Source organism: Oculina patagonica, chromosome 2, assembly GCF_052425735.1.
Source record: "Oculina patagonica isolate OP01 chromosome 2, crgOcupat, whole genome shotgun sequence".
Lineage (NCBI taxonomy): Eukaryota > Metazoa > Cnidaria > Anthozoa > Scleractinia > Oculinidae > Oculina > Oculina patagonica.
The window spans coordinates 37143561-37163686 of record NC_135759.1 but is presented as its reverse complement, the minus strand read 5'-3'; the positions used below and the strand labels follow the sequence as shown (position 1 = coordinate 37163686).

General features: G+C 37.4%; 1 protein-coding gene across 1 annotated transcript; it reads left to right on the top strand.

Moving 5' to 3' along the window:
* The first annotated feature begins 1175 nt into the window (after positions 1 to 1175).
* LOC144644554 (uncharacterized) lies at positions 1176 to 16995 on the top strand. The gene is made up of 12 exons (XM_078504070.1): positions 1176 to 1257; positions 2285 to 2352; positions 3199 to 3252; positions 3613 to 3778; positions 5107 to 5219; positions 5941 to 6111; positions 7150 to 7502; positions 10160 to 10430; positions 11413 to 11548; positions 12816 to 12930; positions 14494 to 14575; positions 16743 to 16995. The coding sequence occupies exons 2-12, from the start codon at positions 2292 to 2294 to the stop codon at positions 16775 to 16777; spliced, it is 1557 nt and encodes a 518-aa protein (XP_078360196.1). The 5' UTR covers positions 1176 to 1257; positions 2285 to 2291; the 3' UTR covers positions 16778 to 16995.
* Positions 16996 to 20126: the final 3131 nt, after the last annotated feature.

The window sequence follows — 20126 nt, the reverse complement described above, 5'->3', positions numbered from 1 at the left end:
CCTGCTCGTACAGTGGGCGTGAAGAAATTCTGTTCACCACGAGATACTGCAAGCAGAATTGGTCAAGCATAAACAAGAATAACTAATGAAGCAAATAAAAGTGAAACATCTTGAGGTAAAAACCTTTGTGACGAAATTGAAAACTTCTTATAAAAACAAGACTTTTATCTTGTCGTCCAATTCTATTTTCTGCAAAAGCTTATCAACTTATTGTTCGATTTAGTGTTGCGTGACTCACAGTATAGCCTCCAACGCAGTCGTTTTTAGGAACGATCGTGCTAAAAACGACTGCGTGGGAGGCTACGCACAGAACTGCACAATTAGGTTACCTGAGCAGGTTCTTTCTTTGTCACTGGGGTTAAAAATCTGTTCATATTCGGGTTTTCCATTTGTAGTCCGTCTTATTCATAACAATTAGTGTTCGTTTCTTTATTATTGCCTCTGAAGTATTTTCTTCTATTGAGAGGTAACTTTGTAGTCATAAAAAAGTTACTGAATCGTATAATGCCATGACATACCCCCCTGCTTAACTGCTTACACTTAGATGATATCCTAGGCGTTGGAACTGCTTTATTTTCTTTTTGTTCCAGTATTTTGACTCCAGAAGTAAGATTTCTTTGTATTGGATTTATTGTTCCGTGATATAAAGAACAGGCTTAGCTTTACCTGAGCAGGTTGCTTCTCTCTTCAGTTGGCAGGTTAAAATATTTGCATTTTGGTAAACGAAATTATGGGTGCAAGACTAAGAAAATCATTTATGCTTTTTCCTTATCAAAGTTTATAACTAATTATCCGTGATTTTGTATAGGAGATAAATAAGCTGCGATACAAAAATTGAACTAAACTGTGCTATATTTTAGGTAAGCAGCTTCTCAAATTCATAAATATTCAATGAAGGAAATCCTTATCGGGTGATGGTAATGTCTGAGCCTAATAAACATTGTTTTTTATTAACTTACTTTTATTCTTGCTTTCCTTGGTTTACTTTTACTGTAAATGTTTTTTTCCTAAAAAACAGCAAGTGGAAAAGCTTGACAAAGGAAGCGAACTTAACCATTCTGGGTTTTCCGGCGCGTTGCAGGTGGAATCATGTCCCTTAACCATCTGTTAACATTTCAGTCATTAAAATTTAAACTTTGAATAGCCTTTTACATTCACCACTATCAGGTGAACTGGCATAAAGAATATAAGCTCAGCAAGCATTGAAGAAAACTTCGAGAAAGGAGGATCAAATCAAGTTGTCGTTTTTTCTTCAGCGTAAGTTATACCGTAATTCTCGTAATGTAACGTCTTTTCCAATTTTTTCCTAATAATGTTGACTTTCTATTGTTAATTTTTTCTCAGTATATTTACACACCTTTTTAGAAAATCCAAAACAAAAAGACTGCTTTGCATAAATCAATATTTTATCCTATAAAAGCAAACTGGAAAAAACGAACAAAGTTTTTTTAAGTAATTCTACTCTTTTTTAGCAGATACTTATGAATTTGTGACTATAATCTGTTATACGACAAAACTGAGATTAAAACTTGTTTAACAATATACTGTAACAGTTTATTCCTCACGTAGGGAAAACAAACTCGGCTGCATTCTCATTTTAGTACTTTTCATATAAAATGGTAACTTTGTTAGCTCTCTTAGCCGTTTTCTAAAAAAAACAGTGATTTTCACCTTTTAAATTGGAACGTAACCTTAGCGTGGCCATTAAGGCTTCCTTAAAGACGTTCCTCCTTCAGGGCTGGGTTGTTTGAAGCCGATTAACACTAACACAGGATTTAAAGTTGACCGAGGGTGTTTGTCTGTTGAGATAGGGTTTAATTTCACTTGTATGAGAACGTTTTTATTGCTAATATTTTTCGTAGTTTCACATTAGTCGACGTTAAAACTGGAGAGCTGAACATGTAAACAAAAAAACCTCACTAAAAAGTTAAAAATCTGAAATCAAAATTCATTCTAATCTTAGCTTAATCGTGCTTTGAACAACCCGGTCCAGGTGTTTATTCCTTTCTTTCTCCTGTAGTTTTTATTACTTTACGCAATATTCTACAGTCTAGAATTTCGATAAATGGACTTTTTAGTGAAGTTTGTGTACCAGCAAAATTTTGATTCAAGCCATTCGGCAAAAGAACGTTCCCGGAAAACATGCAATATTTAGGTGCAGAGGGATCGTCTAATAAATAAATCCGCTGGAGGTCAGACCGTCCCTAACTTACTGCTTTGTATCCAGAACTTTAAAGTTGTAAAGTGACGTCACTAATCATGTATCGTGTCGTTTTCTACCCAGGACAGAAATGAACACCCTCTCCGCCGTTCTTGTGGCCTGGGCAATATTTTTAATGGGATTAAACTTTGGTAACTAACTTTTAGCACTACTTACAATAATTTAGACCCCCAAACTTGACAGGAAAGAGCCGATTGGTTTTTTAGATAAATTTCAAATCTTTTATAAGTGTTATTTCGAGTGCGTGTTTTCCATGTGGAGCATGTTTCTTTAACAGAAATTACACGCCACGAACTTTTAAACTGGAAACAGTGCAGTTGTATTCCGATGTAGTGATATATCATTATTGTAATTATTATAATTGTTATTGTTATTATTATTATTATTATTATTATTATTATTATTATTATTATTATTATTATATTTTTTCTTTCTTTCTTTTGTATAATTGTAATATAGGCTAAAGCAAGCCAATTTTAAATAAGTTTCTTTTAATGGTATGTAATCTTGATAGTTTTTTAATTTGTTTGTTTTGTTTCTTTATTTTATTAAAACAGCACTGTAAAAAGTTTGATATTTTGAAGAGACGATCACCAGCATCAATAAGGACATCCGGAACTTTTTTAATTACTGAATCTTATATATTGTGACTACTGTTCTTTTTATCATCATTTTAATATATTTTTATCATCTTTAAGTTGCCTCTTTTATCCTGCTTTACCAAATAAAGTATGTTTATGTAGGTTTGTATATTTATCATGTATTGTTAATAATACTAATAAATATATATTTCTAAAGCGCCTATCCACTGAAAAGCTCCGTAAGGGGACGTGTTCAATAAACTTACTTACTAACTTACTTTAGCAATCTATGCCTTCCAAATCAATTAATAAATTAACTTTGGATTAACCACGTTTTTAGCGGTAAGAGGTTTCAATAGCATTTCAAAACGGTTAACATTAAAACTCTTTTGATAGGTCAAACATCATCATCTCACCATAAAAGAATCAAAGAAACTGGTCCAATAAAAGGTAAAATTTAATTCCATTTTCAAAATACGTTCCCCCAAATTAACAAAAGTGAAAACACAGTATTATTTTTCGCCGTGCTACCATTTTTGTGGGTCTATTGATAATGAACAAATCATTAAAGAAACAGATGGACAGTCAGTCAAAAAATAATGTTAATTACAGAAAAATATTGAAAATCAATTCTCTATATGATTGAATTGTTCACCTACTTAATTTCTTTGCCAAGAAGAACGTTTCTACTTCATTTTCAAACGGAAATTTGAAAGTATGACTGTCACTTTGTTTTACACACACGCCCATATTATGAAACGAACTTTCGGCATAATATTGAAAAAGTTTTTTTCAATTTAATTTTTTCAGACTGGAAAGTAGACAAAAGGGTTCTATTTTCACCCAGGATACTTCAATTGCGAGAGTTGGCGAAACAAGCCACAGGTCTTAATGATACAACTGTTAATGCTATTTACAACTATGGTTGCTGGTGTGGCCCGCGTGGAGAAGGAAAAATTGTGGACAATTTTGACTAGTTAGTAATATAAAAACAGTAATATAATATAGTAATATAATTACAGGATAAGGTAAAAAAAATTGATCTTGATAAAAAAAAAGGAAAATATGGCTTTTTAATTTCCTGCGCGCCGCCATTCAAGTTCTGGGTTTTATGACGTGTAATGGTTGCTCAATTGTTTCACACAAAAGATCCTCCGATTCTAATTAGCCATTACACCTCTTAAAATTCAAAATAGCGGCACGTGGGAAATTTAAAAGAGAAAATCTTTCCCCTTTTTCGTTACTATTAAATATAATTTCTCTCTTGTCTCGTTGAAATTGGAATTTAGACATTATTCCAAAAAATTCAGCATCATATTTTCGTAAGAGTGGAGGTTTCCTTTAATGACCGGACTCACGGGAAACAGTTTATTTTGTTTCACAAGATTCGAGGAAAACAAAAATAAACAGTTTTCCGAGGGACCAGTCTTTGAAGTAATGTGTGATATAGCACAACGAAGACCCTGACGAAAGGCCCTTCGTCGATCAACATCCGCGGGTAACATTGCACTGTTACCTTCTGACGTCATAGAGTTTGCAATGTTGTCTGTTTGGAGACTTTGGGCGGGAAACAGTTCTATTGTTAGATGTCATATATGTGACCTCAAAGAAGCTAATGAGACCGCGCGCTGTTAGGAAGGAAATTCCAGCTTTATTACAACAGTATTTGCATAAGTAAAATTGCATTTATTCATAGAGACCTAGTGTTTCAAAATTTGCCAAATATTTCAAAATTATTTACATGGCTAAGGAAGAGGGGAGGCCCTGTCAATGGAGGGGAGGGGAAGTGTGGACCTGTGTAGCTTGGTGGAAGTTATAAATGTCCCGTGTAGGTGCTTTACCGTGCTTTTCGGCGCTTGAATTTGCCGTCGGAATTTTGGAGAAAAAAAAATGGTGACTTTTGTCGCGATTTCATTTTATGTGGTGTTGCTGCTTTTTGGGACATGTCGCTTGTCGGTATTTATTCTGAGAGGGTTTGAAGTGTTTGACTTAACTTTAAACACTGCAATTCCAAACAGTCACATCAAAATTGTCATGAAGTTTTTAGTTTTACCAACATATAACCACGACCTCCTTTTGCTTGTTTTTGTCAAAAAATGGGAGGTATATAGAATTAGTTCAATATGTAAAATTCTTTTCAGTCAATTACTTTTACTTTCATTCATTATTTTAATTTCTCGTTTCTTTCCCTACCCTTCATGTTTACATATTTTAATTCTTTTCCACTTTTTTCTTGTTTTGTACTTGTCGTTTTTGTTTCCTTTATTCTTTTCTGTTTATAGTTTATACTGTTTCATTTTTTAGCTGCTGCAAAGTCCATGATTTTTGTGAAGTTGGAGTACTCAGAGATGAGTGCAGTGGTTTGGATGGAGAAGGTTTCTTTGCAAAAGAATTCCTGCACGATAAATTTCAATGTTGTAAGTAAAGTTTGTGGAGAATTTTTTTATTCAAACTGAGAAATTATTTTTATTTATCATAGCAAATGATTTGAACCCAATAGTATCAGTGGTTCGTCAGTTTAAACGAGCCTTTATTTGTTCATTAATGGTAAGTAAATTAACGAAACACAAATTAAGAAAATCATGCTTGGAAATTTGCGAATTTGAAACATCGACCCAGAAGCCGTCACCCCGCTCTTGTCATATCGTCGAGACCGCAACATCAGAAACATGCTGGTGCATACAAATGTCGAAAACCAATCCGCCGATCCCGCCGGCATAGTTCCTTGCAACCATCCAAGATGCCGTAGATCAGTAGATGTCAACAAGTTAGCCCACCACAAACCGGTTAACGGTCCAAATTGTTCTTTTAAGATCAAAGAACATTTCAACTGTCATTCCAGCAACTTGGTTAACTGCATCTCGTGCCGTAAGTGCTCAGCTCTCTATATCGGGGAAACCGGTCGCACCCTCCAAGAAAATATTATTCAGATATCATTACTTAGTTTAGCTTTCAAAAGTAAAACTACATTAATGGCCGAACTAAATATTTTGGCGGAAAATGTTTCACTGTTTTCTTTCATTTTCATTCTTCTCAGCTCTATTGTACCATGTGAATAGTCTTTCGTAAAACCGTGCGTGTTCTTTACTTAAAACGGTACCTGCATGTAGTTAAATGTCCTTTCACCTATTACTGTAGCTCCATTGAGTGCATATACTGATACAACCAATGAAAAAGAGAAGAGGTGCCGACACGCCAACTGTCTCTGTGACTTGGAGTTGGTTCGGTGTATGAGGAACTACAAAGAGGAATTCACTACAGACAACATTGGATTTGTAGTACCACAAGGGAGATCGTGTGCGTTACCAGGTAACCTTTAAGTTTAAAACGTGATTTCCATTAAACTAATTAAAAATAATCTAATCTGAGTTGTAAAGTCTGTAATAGACGCTCCCCTCTAAACTAAGGAAACGCTCCATAGAGTAAAATCACGCATCGAAGAGGCTAGGATGCCAACATGGTTAACCCTTATTATGATGAACACGTCAAAATCAAACTATGAACGATATCTATAGGATTTGCATTAGCCCAGGTTAGATCAGCCTTTCACTCAAAAACTCTGTTTTTTTTTTTATCTCACTCCGCAAGCAAATTACGCGTCTTATTTTTTTGTTGACGCTGGTATAGTTAAAGTGAAATAAAACGCCTTTCTCTAATAAACGTCTCGTATATATTTAACGCCCCTCTTGGACCCCAAAAATTCAGTAGACACCCCGGGCGTTTATTAGATCATTTACGGTACATAAAAATTGGAATTTCGCATTTGCAACCGGAAGATGCATTTCCTGTTTTTTCATTAGCAGAGCTTTGGTATACTATAGCTTCAATTTTTTTAGGTATCCTTCCAAAAAGAACCAATAATCAAATGGCATGTCTATGTTTTCAATTTGGTACTTGCATGTAACCAATTCAATGCCAGTTGTGGAAAAATGCATGGAAAATATAGGGGGGAGTACTTTAACCAACACTTGTGACTGAACAAAGTTGATAACGGGAACTGACTGTTTGAAGGCACCTACTCAACACGCAGAAATTAGATCCGAAAATACAAAGTTAGACATAATAACCTCTTACTAAGCAAGCGCGAGGGCTTGACTGGGGAAAGTTGGCACGAAGTCGTGGCAGTATGGACTGAGCGTAGCGCAGTCCGTACAAAACGACCAACAGCAAATATTTCGTAGTACGGCTCAAGCAAGTTAGTTAGTAATGACACTCGTTTAAGCTGCAAATTTTGCTTTTGCCGGAGTGGCAAAATCCGGATCAAGAAAGAACCAATCACAACAACGCTCGGAATCAAGACTGCCTTGCCATATAATAACGCTTTTTATTGCTAATCCGAATGTTTAGAGACAACCCTCCGAGGTGATTCTTGCAAGACCAAGGCAGACGTGATTATTCTGATACAAGACAGCGAGCTTATAAGCACGACAACAGTCAATAACATAAAAACCGTGGTGCGAAGACTGCTGACTAATCTAGAAAGTCAGGCACAAGACTACAGCTTTGCCTTGTCGATTTATGCAAGGTCACGGCGAATGAGCTGTTTTGGTAACGCAACAGAGACAACCAGTTACATGGACAGGGAATATATACATGGACGACGTGATAACAAAAACCTCTTAAAACGTGCCCTGGAGGAAATGATCAAAAGGCAGTTCAATGGGCGACGCGACGACCGACAAGGCGCAGACACGGTGAAGGTTAGTTTAACTTCACGGCAGTTATCGTGTTTTTGTCCAAACTGGGTGACCAGCTAAAATCATTTAACAATTGATATCAGTACATACCCAAGATTTTGGAAGCAAGCGTGGCTAAGTGGTCAGGGCGCTGAATTTGTATTTATCCTGACGTCCCGGGTGTAGTGTCCATTTTAATGAATGTTAAAAATTCGGCTAGGGACGTTGCTTCTCTCAATTTTGTTAGATTGTCTTGCACATTTTTTATTTCGAACCTAACTTTTTAAGCTTGGTAATTTACAATCTGAGTTTCTCAAGCTGTAGCTCTTATTCCTTAAGGCGGCGAAATACGAGATACAAAAACCCTCAATTTGTCGCGCAACATTGTTGCATTGCCAGTTGAACGAGTTATTGCCCGTATTTCTACCGCGCGCTCAACTTGTCTCGCAACAAATTTCAGTGTTGCAAGTTGCAGCAACATGTTGCACAAGGTAGAACCAAGTTCTACTTTTTGCAACAATTTTTTTCAACTTGCAACACTGAAATTTGTTGGGAGACAAGTTGAGCACGCGGTAAAAATACGGGCAACAACTCGTTCAACTGGCAATGCAACAATGTTGCGCGACAAGTTGAAGGTTTTTGTATCTCGTATTTCGCCGCCTCTAAACAGAGGTAACTACCCCGGTGGGGGGGGGGGAACTCCTGTATAAAAAAAGACGGCGGTGCTCGTCGTACCCTTTAGGGGGTACATTTTGTGGATTAGTCCCTATAAGGCCATGCGTTAAATTAATCAAAGTGGTTATGGGCCACTGAACTCGAAAAATTAATTATGAAACAAGAATAAGTTTGCCACGACTATGTATTCAGAATTTGCCCCGGCTATAGTCAGGATATAATTTATAAGTGATTGTGCACATTAAATTTCGTGAAAAGGCCACGTGGCGCAGAGCGTTAGTGTTTTGCCAGCAAATCTGAAGGGGTAATGGTCCGAGTCTCCGATCTGCTCGGGAATTTTTCTTTTTCATTTACGAGCTCAAATTAAAATTAATGAAAGTTAAATGCTGCGGGTTTTACGCAAAATATATTATGAGGGCTTTCGGCGGCATCTTTTGCCGATCGTCGATCGACTGTTAGAAAGAAGACTTAGAAATTGTCGCCATTCAATTGTAAAACAACTTGTTATGTCCAGAGCTGTGCAATTGAGTGTTAGAACATTTCCGTCTCATTTCGAGGTTAAAAAAGTAGATTTTGATCATGACCTGAACGGAACGACTTTTAGTCATCTTACATCCAGGTGTTTCGCTTGGAAGCCTTCTTGGAAATGTCGATTTCTTGTGATCGAGCAAGATTTGCCTCTAAGTCTTCTGCGATTGCGTGAGCTTGGAAAGATAACATCATAAAGAGAGCAATAGGTTTTCAGAAACCAATATATAGCTTTTGTGTACTTCATATAAAGTAACGTAGATGTGTTACGAGTTTTGCACCCACCCCTACCCGATTCACTAGATTAATCAATTAATTCAATTTGATATAAATTAATTATTCAATTAAAATGTTTAACAGGAATCAAGGGAAGGAGGGAGGAAGTGAAATTGGCCCCTCATCACCAAAACTCGGAATTTTCCGAGTTAAAAATCAAGGTCCACAGAGTTGTCCCGGTACCTTTTAGGGGCCTTTAACCCTATTCAGACCGGGCTTTTTTGGATCTTTTCAGACCGGGGGGGGGGGGGGCGGATTCCGCTCCCCTCCGTAACTTCCAGAGTATTTAAGCAATCACAATGAAACTTACAGGATACATAGTATGTCCGAAAATCTAACTTTTGGTATACGTCACGTGATATGATGACGTCACATCACGTGACAATTACAACATAATATCAAGACAGCCGCCATCTTGGATCCGCCATCTTGGATTTTGAAATATTTCCAAAACGTCAGAAAACCGCCCAAAATTACTGCAAAGTACTCAAAATCAATAAAACTGTGATTAAAATCCGTAAAAAGGTGAAAATAATTGCATTAAATTTATTTTTCATTAATAAAAACAAGAAAATTACAAATTTGGGAAAACATGCCTGTCAAAATGCCGTTGCCATGGTGACGTCAAGTTCCTGACCCAGCAACCTATCTTACCGAATTATTTCCCGATAAATTTAGATAATTAAAGTCGCAAAGTTTGGCAGCGTTTGATTAAATATTGACAAAGTTATTAGCGTTCAAAGTCAGCGCGGGCACTTCCCCCCCCCCCCCCCCAATCCGGTCTGGATAGGGTTAAGGTCACCGATGTAAAAAGTAACCGAAACAATAACCGTTTTTCTTACGCAAACAACTTTTATGTCTGAATTATTTACTTGAAAACATTCATGCTCGCCAGTTCATCTTTCTTCCTTTCTTTGAATTGTTACCTAATAGGGGAGAAAACAAATATGAGCCATGTCCACAAAACGAGATTCTGGTAACTGTTAAGGTTTCGAAATTTCCAACGAGCATCCCCGTCATTTTAATAGGGCAGTGCCTCCCTGGTAACTAGGCACCATCCCATTCTTTACTTTGTACATAAGTTTCAGTACATTCTGCAAGCTTCTGTTGCTTTGAGATAGTGGGTTAACCTAGCAAACTCCTCGTAAAGTAAATCATGGTCTCCTTTTTCCTTTTTTCTGGATCGCTGAAAAAATCACTAGATTCTGGTGATGCTGGTCGACGGAAACGCAGAGAGAGGCAATGGAAGAGTTGTGGACACCTATGAACTTGAACAAACAGCAAGGAAATTGAGAGATGATAACAGCATCAAAATGGTTGGTGCCCTTATTCCCAACACTGAAAATACACAACGCATAAGTCAGCTTAAAGGTATTGTCACCCTACCAGACGACGGCATTGCGTTAAATCCTGGTGACCTTGACGAAACCGCTGATCAGCTTGCGGAACGAGTTCAACGATTGGTCTGCCAAGGTAAGATTTTTATTTTAATTTATAAAAAAAAAAGGAATAGAATTAGCCTGAGCACTGGTGGTCGAAATAAAAAGAAAAAATTAAAAACGAAAGGTGGCAGATTTGAATAAAAACTTTGATTTGATCAGTTTCTCTAATGGCGATGTTGGAAGCTTCTTATCAGGTAAGACCAGAAGCTCATACGAGGTTGAAACGTGTAACGCGCGTTCACAGCGTTTGAATATTCAGTCTTGTTAAGTCAGTCGGGGAAACAAGTGCCAGTTGATGGCGACATCACTTCTCCCAGAAATGACTGAGCCCGCGGTTTTCGTCCAAGAAGTTGCTAAGCAACATGACGTATTTGTACGCGCGAATGCTTTCGGGGTACTCATGAGCGCTCGCGCTAGTTTTTGATTGGATGAAATAATTCGGAAATTGTTCGAGAGCTTCAACGAAGATTTGCCACAACCGGCACTTTTTCCCCCGCCTGAAGTACCATATTTGGAAACACGAAGAGTTCCTACGATAGTGCTTTCTACAGGTAACGACACACGCAACGACATTTTCGATTAGGCGCTGTTACTTTAAAATGCCGTAAGTTTCTTAAAGAAACTGAAAAAATTCATTAAGTGTATGGAAATGAAGTTTTCTAGACTACTGAAGAACGATAAAACAGAAGAATATAGAACCAAACTCACCTTTGTTCAACCAAGCCTGTTCAAAAACCCTTCCCATGGCACCCCGCGCGCCTACATCTCGCCCAGTATCCTTTCGCCCTCGAATAGGTAAATAGCGACTGAGTAAGAGTCTGCTTAGGTACCAGTGGATTCTGACTTTGGTATCAGCCGGAGTCAGAGCGACATCCAAGAAGAGCTTCTTGTACCAAGTGTACTTTAATCATCGCAAAATGAATGAACAAAATTATGTGAACCTAATCGAACTGTAAATTAAAAAGCTCTTTTGCATATTATGTTTATTTCAATAATGTTGTCTATTTCAATAGCTAGGTACGCAGTCCAAATTTTCACCCCAGACACGCAGGTTGGCAGAGAGTTCAGATTTTTTATTACTGTCAAGGGCCAAGGGAATCTAGCAACGACATATCAAGTCATGACGGAGACATCAGAGGAAATGCAGGGGTATGTTATGTCTCCTTGTTCATAGTCAAGTTCGCAGAATGGGAAAATATTTAAGGTCTCGAAGAGAATTAAGCTGTGACCAAGTATCAGGTTAAATTTATGAATCGGTCACGTGGTCTATACCCTTACAGACCATAGAAATGACGTCATAAAATATTCAATACTCAAGCGGTCCTTAATCTCATTTCCGTTATCATAATTTGGAACAAGGGACAAACAAACTAAACTAATTTCTATTTACCTTTAAAACAACTGGGCCCTGTTTTTTTGTTAAGTTAGCCTAAACAGGTTCTCACATAAAAGGCCGATTTAATGGGATTTTATTGTCTTTAATTGATCATGACATCAACTTAAACTCAACCTTTTCTTTGTCAGTGCCTGGAAGGTCGCTCGTCATTGATAGTTGCAGTACGAGAAATATAAGTGTGAGAACTGGCGCATGAAAAGGCCCTGCACAGTCTGCATGTTCTGCAGTATGCATGCTCTGCGTTTTGCCGAGACGTGGCCTAAGATGCCTAAAACGAGGATCAGTGTCCTCAGTTAGTGGCGTATTACCGATTGCATTTTAATAGCGGTTTTGGCGCGCGCTTATTGGCTACTCCAACTTCGGATATCCTTTGTTATAATTCAACAAATGCGGGCATTGCCCTTATATGGTCAAAATGTTATCGTTATCTGTCATCCGTTTAAAATAGATATCCTGCGATATATGTAGGTTGCCAACATTTGTTCGAAGTCTTGCAAAGCGTTATATAACCACAGTTTTTTCTAGCTGCGAAATGTGTTTCGATGAGAAACTGTTGAATAAAAAAACAATTATCCTGCTCAATCTTGCGGAATATCGTCTGATTTAAGCCAACTCGGCCGACGGCCTCGTCGGCTAAGTATCAGGTGATACTCCGCGCAATTTCGCAGGATAATTGTTAACTATTCACCTCGGAGCATTCTCGCGCGAAAATTGAAATCTTTGACAAGAAGAAATGAGTTTAAAAACTTTTTTTCGGGTTATATTATCTAGCTCTGTTAGAATATACTAAAACAACTATTTACCGCAGTGTCGGTGGCTAGTAGTGGATATTCACCTCGCCACTTCGCTGTTCGGTAAATATCCACCGCTAACCACCTCCACTTCGGTCAATAGTTGTTAAAGTGTCCCTTGCCACTTTCCCGTTAGAAGAATAGCTAGTTGCAGAAAAAATACATTTAGAAAACCCACAACACATTTGACTTTTTTTGCAAAAAAATTTATGATCGATATTCTCTTTAGAGGCCAACTTGTGATAAACGGTGAGTTCTTCGCTATCGACGTGGGAACTATAGTGGAGGTTGGGATACTACCAGATAGAGTCGTCGATGCACTTGGTACGTGGGACCTTAATCAGGTACTGTGATTTTTGCAATTGTTAATAAACATGGACCATTAGTTATAAGTTCCTACAAAACAAAACCTGGGGAGCTCAGTAGCGAGGCGGTTTATCTGAGAAGGTGTGGATGCCTATTCCAAACCACAAATCAGTAACGGCCCATCAATTAATAATAATAATCAATTAACAATTAGATTATAAGCTCGAGATTTCTATGAGGTGATAGCTGATGAGGGCCGGAGGCCAAATCAACTGTAACCTTGTAGAAATCGAGAGCGAAAAATCTAATTGTTTTAGTAGAATTCTAGCCAATTTTCCTTCAAATAATTATTTTTAGTTATTTTTCTACAAAACGTATACTCGTATATCTTCAAGGCGGATTGAGATTTTTAATAATTCTTTAGCATTTCACTTTATCTAAACGACTTTTTTCAGAATCGTGTACTATTTGTACCATAACAAGAAAATGAAAATCTGTCTTCAGCACTGTGTCATTTTCACGTCAAAAACTCAAAAAAACTCAAAAAACAAAAATCATTCGATTGTTTGGGATAAAAAGTTCTATCACTGTGCTAAATTTGAGCTCAATCGGATAAAACAGCAAAAAGTCTTTCCACGAGTGTCGCTTCAAGCGCTCTGCTGGCCCGGCGTGAAGTTTTTTTAGCCATTTTTAGCCTTTTATTCTTATTGTCTATTCTTTGTGTGTACATATTTTTAGCGCTTTTACTATATTTACACATGTAATTTGATTCTAACACCGAACTTGAAAATGACCGTTGAACGGTCGAAACGTCGTTCATTTTTTAGCGTTTACTTTTCTTACAAAATCAATCTCAAAAAAACTTGTTTTATTATTTTGTTCCGAATTACATTGGGGCATTTGCAAAATTCCTCATACTTTGTAAACTGCTTAATGCATTGAGCTCATTGAGCGTATGGAAATGCGCTATATAAATACGTACGTTATTATTATTATTATTATCATCATCATCATCATCATCATCATCATCATCATCATCATCATCATCATCATCATCATCATCATTATTATTATTATTATTATTATTATTATTATTATTACTGCATTACAAGCTTGCTTGGGGAACTTGGTAACCAAGCTACACGTGCTTACATCATGCCAGGTTACTAGTGTAGTGAAGTTCGAAGCAAGAAAGATCATGCATGAAGAGAGTGGATTTACCAGCTTTATTAGTGGAAAATGTCAGTTCTTTATTCAAACCTTGTGCCAATTAGTCTCTACAACATATTAAGCGGATAAATCTTAATGACTTTGCACTTGAAATGCCAATTTAACGACACAGATAGCAAAGCAAAGGGACTTCGAAACATGTATGTACATTTTTCGAAAGTGAAGCGTGTAATGCGCTGTTTTAAATGCAATTTTCCTGATTTTTAACATAACTTCTGAATTTTTTACCTCTTAAAGTTTTTAAGATTAAAGGTCATTAATATTCATGAAAAAAAAAAAAAACAGGACCAATGAAAAACTCCGGATAATCGATGTCCGGATATCATTATCATTATCATTATCATCAGTTATAATTATTATTTGTTTAACAGGTTAAGGTTACGAAGGGAGAGCTAACAGTAACTGCAGTGTTTAATCGGGTGGTACCCCGCTATCCATACATACCGTTTACTGGTAAGTTGAAACACAAAAACTCTAAACGCGATGTCCAAAGCTTATTTTGGACATTACCAGTAATTTGCACATTAGTTATTGTATCAGTCATAACTCCCATGAGTGAAAATGGTTTCGGACGTATCAAATTTTTGAGTCTAATGCGCTTGCGCAATAGCGAAGCGCGCGATGTCAAAAAAAAAGAATGCAAATGAATATAACCCCCACGAGGCTCAGAAAACATCAGCGTGTTCAGAGAAATAGAAGGAATATAGGCGAAGTTTTCGTTTAATGAAAGTGTTTAAGGAACACCGGCTGTTTTAGAAAGTTTTTTAGGAAAATCTTTCGCCATTCCCAAGAGACCAGTTCGGCATCGATAATCATTCGCTGTAATGTTTAGTAAACAATGAAAAACCGCAAGATCGGACTCCGTACGGTAAAACTGGACACGCACGATTAGTTTCAATTAAAAATTAAACAGCCAATCAGCGACAAGTGTTCCCACGTGTAATTAAAAGTTCCTTTTCAAGTCAGGAATATTCAACACTTGCACTAGACGAAATGATTCTCCAGTAAAGGCGTTTGTAAGCTTTTGGCGAAAATAAAACTTCGTTTTCAGATCATTTAATCACTTGTGAAGAAAGAAAAAAAGAAAGAAAGAAAGAAAGAAAGACAGAAATAACGAACGAACGAACGAACAACAAATATGGGTGAAATTTAGAATACTCCTAAGTCTGAAAAGGAGAAGCCACGAGCCAAGCGGCCCACACTGCCGGAGCTTATCCCGGTTTCCGTAGCATTAAGCGGCTAGGAATATTACTACTCCCCCCTGAATGGGATGCTAGTCCATTGCAGGGTTACCCCCCAGCATTATGTCGCCGTTACCCATTTATACACCTGGGTGGAGAGAGGCACTGTGAGAGTTAAGTGTCTTGCCCAAGAACACAACACAAGTGACCCCGGCCGGGGCTCGAACTCGGACCGCTCGATCCGGAGTCCGGCGCACTAACCATTAGGCCACCGCGCCTCCCACTCTTAAGTCTAACAAAACGAAAAAAAAGTTGTCAATTGACATTCTCATAAATTGAAGTTTTCTATGAAATCGTTGACTTTTTCATGCTTAATATGAGCTCTAAACCTATATTTTGCTCGAAAATTGCCCAGAATTAAAGGCAAAACTTGTTCGAGGTTGCTAGAAGCGCAAAAAGTTGCTCAAAATTTGCCGAGCACAATCAGGACAGGCCTAATATCGCTTTCCCACACAAAGATCCATATCCGGTGGGAACGGGAACACACATGGGATGGGCGATGAAGCTCATTGCCTCGCTTAGGGGGCGTTATTACAGATTTTGGTTTATATGGAGTGCTAATGGTATTATTTTAAAAGGTTGAGCCATGCCTAGATTGGTCTCATTTTAAAATTAATTCATACTTTTCGACAGGCATCTCCTTCCTTTTAATATATATTTTTTTAATATTTACCCCTTTCCCCCTCTAGGATCACTTCTGCTAACTTTCTTCTCTTCTTGAATCCTTTATGTCTCCTCAGGGAGAATAGGGCCTTTGATCAGTTTCCTCCACTCTACCCTGTCTTTCGCAAAATTGACCGCCTCTGCCCAGGTGGCAAAACCCATCTTTCGCCTCTCACTCTCAGTACTGTTCTCCTCCATGTTTCCTTCGGACTGCTAACTTTAATACTAATTTAATTCCGCACTGATGTTTTGAAAGATTCTGTTTGCACTTTCTCTGTCCTCATCTTTTTATATACTAACCAAGAGAAAATGAAGGGTAACCTTCATTCTCTCTTGATACCAACAGAAAATGAGGTTATAAATCTTACTGACTTATAACAGTTTTGGGAATGACACCTGGGCCGGGTTATTTAAAGCACGATTAAGGTAATCCAGGATTAGTGTGAATATTGATTTTATTTCAGTTTTTAACTTCTTAGTAAGGTTTTCTGTTTATATTTCCTGTCCTCCATTTTTGTCATTGACTAAACTCCACAGATCATAAGCAATAAAAGCACTTTTATACCCGTGTAATTAAACCCTCGATAAACTTTTAATCCTGGTTTGTGTTAATCGGCTTTCGAACTACCCGGCCCTGGATATTATACCGTTAAACTGATTGTTATAAGTCCAGAAAAACAGCATATCAGTTGAATAAAGTAATTTTGTTTTTGCAGCTAACGCAACGCCTGATGAACCAATGGAGGAATAACAAACAGTGGAATCAGGAAAAGAAGCTGCAAAAAAAAACATTAATTACCAGAATAGAAGTGCAATAGAATAATCAGAGTAAATTAAAGCACTTTAGCTGGAATGGATGTTTCTGTGTTTAATTTTGATTTGTGTTGAATTTACTGTTTGTAAATTTTAACCAACTGCCAAGGCAAGTTGTTGTATTATTGCAAAAGACTTGAAAATACAGTAAGCAGCATATTTGCGCATCCTAACTGGCACGTAATTCATGTCGCAACGTCACGCCATGTCTTGCATCGAGCGCGCGCGCTGAGAAATCTTTCATCACATAACGGGCTCGTATCCGTTGCATTAACTTCGCTTGTCATTATTCTCTTAATTAAATGGTCGGTGACCCCCAAATATTTGAAATTGCTGGAATTTCATTGGTTGAAGTATACCAATATACTGTTAATTCCCCGACCCATTTCCTTCACTTAGAAATATTAAATCCTTGTGCTACCAAAAATAAGTTCAATGATCTCAAATAAAAAAAATCCAAAAATCCTTCCAATAATACCTGTAAACATTCCGATAAGCCCATGGGTTTATGAGGTTTAGCTCTTCATAAAAGACTTTAGGTTATGGACAGCCTTATAAAGTTCATGTACGTGTATATATGGGAAATTCCACACAAAAGCAGAAATCTTATAAAAAATTTCAAATTTGGAATTTTCAAACAATTTAGCCATTAATGAATTCTGAGAAGTCCATTCCCTTAAAATCTGATAAAACAAAATTATTACACAGTTTAAGTTGGTTTTAATAATGCTTTCTGTCATGTTAACTGATCCTATGTACAAAAATTCCGTTGCTTTGATGCACCATGATCATGATCAGAGTCATCTTGGATTCCAAATCCCGATCGGATCTCCGAAAGGAACGCAACTGTAGTTTACCGAGTTAGGGGTTTGTCGTTGTTTGTGTATTTCGCAATGATCTTCCAATCACAGTGACAAAAAAAGTCGAATTAATTTTCGCAATATTGTGCCGTACATAGACAGCAAACTCCGTATTTCTAATGTTTTTCTTTTCGCACTGTTTATGATATCACTAGATAATTCTACAAATAACACGCGAAACGACCGACTACTCCACAAGACCAGTTTAATGACATCTGTACTCTGTAAGACTGGTTTAACGGGTTCCGTATTCCTCTTAAGCGGGTAGAGATTAAAAAACGTTGAAAAGTCGGTAATAGTATCACTATTGATTTTTACATTTTTCTCGTCATTTATATTTTGACTCTCCTTTCGAGCTCGCCAAAATACTGTAAGACTCTTAAAGATATACAGCGATACTACACACAAAAATGTCTGATGAAATATATATTTGATATCCATCGTTTTCTTTTCCCGAAGTGTCGATTTTCAACAGATTTAAATCGTTCGCGCGGAACTAGCTCTTCTCACCTGTTTGTCGTATTTTTTTTTAACTATTAACATTTCGTAACTTTTAATATATATTTTTCCTTGTAAACACTGTAGGTACAAGATAGATTTTTAATTCGGAAAGCGCCTCGCTTGGGTGCTCTAGATCTCGTCCCGTTCGCGCTCTTCCCTTGGGAAATACCCTTGCCTTTTTCTTTAACGTTGATTTTTTAGCAAAGGATATATTTATGCCATTTTACCAATAATTTTTTTTTAACAAAATAATTATGTATAGCCAGAGAAACTGCTTTTCAGTCAAACTTTAAATACATGTACTCGTGGGCCCTCCTTGAAAATCGAAGTAAAGAAACATATAGTTATAGTGATATAGTCTTGTGAGACTGGTCAGCGGAAACCTTGTTTTGACAGCTGCCAATTGACCAAAACATGAATGCCCAATATCAAAGATGTAGGCTGTCACTAACCATAACGTTACCATATTTCTAGAGTATGGCCGCTATGATGCGGGTTGTCGTACGTCGATCGTAGAGCGCACGCGCCCGCGAACCATGCCGCTAGCCCCGATGATCATGGAAAATCAAATGTCTGGCTTCCCTGGTGGTTCTATTTTTGTGCATGCATGATTCTCCTATTTCTATAAAAAATGGGCTCCGCTCTGCGGACATTTCGGGCTGCTGCGGAGCTCTGCAGCTCCATAGGACAACAGCTGATACATATGCACCTGCTTTAAACGGATTTTGTTTAACAATTTTTTATTCTTAAGACGTACTCACTGACAGATAGGCGTTCGTTCATAACTGTTCGAATTGTGTGTCGATCTATGAAGAAGTTAATTACTTGCCCCTCATCTTTCAATCATACATTTGAAACGTCTGCGAAATGCAGGGCGTCCTTCTCTGAGCGTCTAAATGACTTTAGTCCTAATAGAGTATTAAGATGTTTTCATACCGATGGCGTTGCCATAAATTATGGGGATTCGTGAAGAGAAACGACGACCAACTTGCGCGCGGGAAGGATACCAATTCACTGTTTAATACATAGCCAGGCATTGTAAAGCACTCTACAGTTTAGGGATGCATTGGTGCATATTAACCCTCTGAAATGACTACCACCTTAGACGAAAATTAAGAACCCAATGTATATTTTAGACCTGTCATAGTAAAATACCTCATGTAAGCTACCGCATAAGCTTGACAGTTTCAATGGCTCCTTGCGAGAGGTTCGGCTGTTTTAGGAGATTTTTCTGATGTTCCCTATTTATAAAAAGATAAACATTATGGTTTCAACGTCTTGCTCACGTCTTAAAAGATACATATCAGTACCTTTCATCAAGGGCAAGTTTGAAAATATTTTAAAAACCTTTTCTCGCGATTCCCATGACGTAATAGAAATTATGCATAGTGAATCCCGGGATTGAATGTGTGTATTATATTCTTTCCTGAACATTGTCAATAATGATCGAGCAGTAGAGCGAATAAAAATACCGCTAAGGACAGACTGAGGACCAAGGGCGTATGGCACTTATTAGGCTGGAGATATCGAATCCCACTCAAATATGGTGATTAGGTAAAATCTTTAAGACCATCTTTTTGTTAAAGCGTTCTTTGGCGTCAGTATCCTTTTATTCGCTTCATTCAAAATTTCCCATACAGTCTTATTACTAACAGCGCAAACGGACTTTGAGCATTAAATGTTTTTATTATATGGCTACAATAGTACGCGCGCTCTGATTGGCTGCTGAGCGGGCATTATTTTCTTGTAATGACCGGGCATTATGAAAATTTTTCTCGGCTCGATGATTTTTTGAGTTGTGAGTAAAAGCTACTAGCGAGGGGGCAAAAAAAAACAAAAACAAAAAAAGCCGACAAAATATAACTATCTTTTCAATAACTTAAAGAAAAATATAAGCATACCAATACTTCTTTAGTATGACCGACG

What these genes read in the sequence shown, in the direction of transcription:
- LOC144644554 (XM_078504070.1), top strand. Translation starts at nt 2,292, where the DNA reads ATGAACACCCTCTCCGCCGTTCTTGTGGCCTGGGCAATATTTTTAATG. An exon ending in ATTGTGGACAATTTTGACTA is followed by an intron (nt 3,779 to 5,106) that starts GTTAGTAATATA and finishes TTCATTTTTTAG; the next exon opens with CTGCTGCAAAGTCCATGATT. An exon ending in GAGATCGTGTGCGTTACCAG is followed by an intron (nt 6,112 to 7,149) that starts GTAACCTTTAAG and finishes CCGAATGTTTAG; the next exon opens with AGACAACCCTCCGAGGTGAT.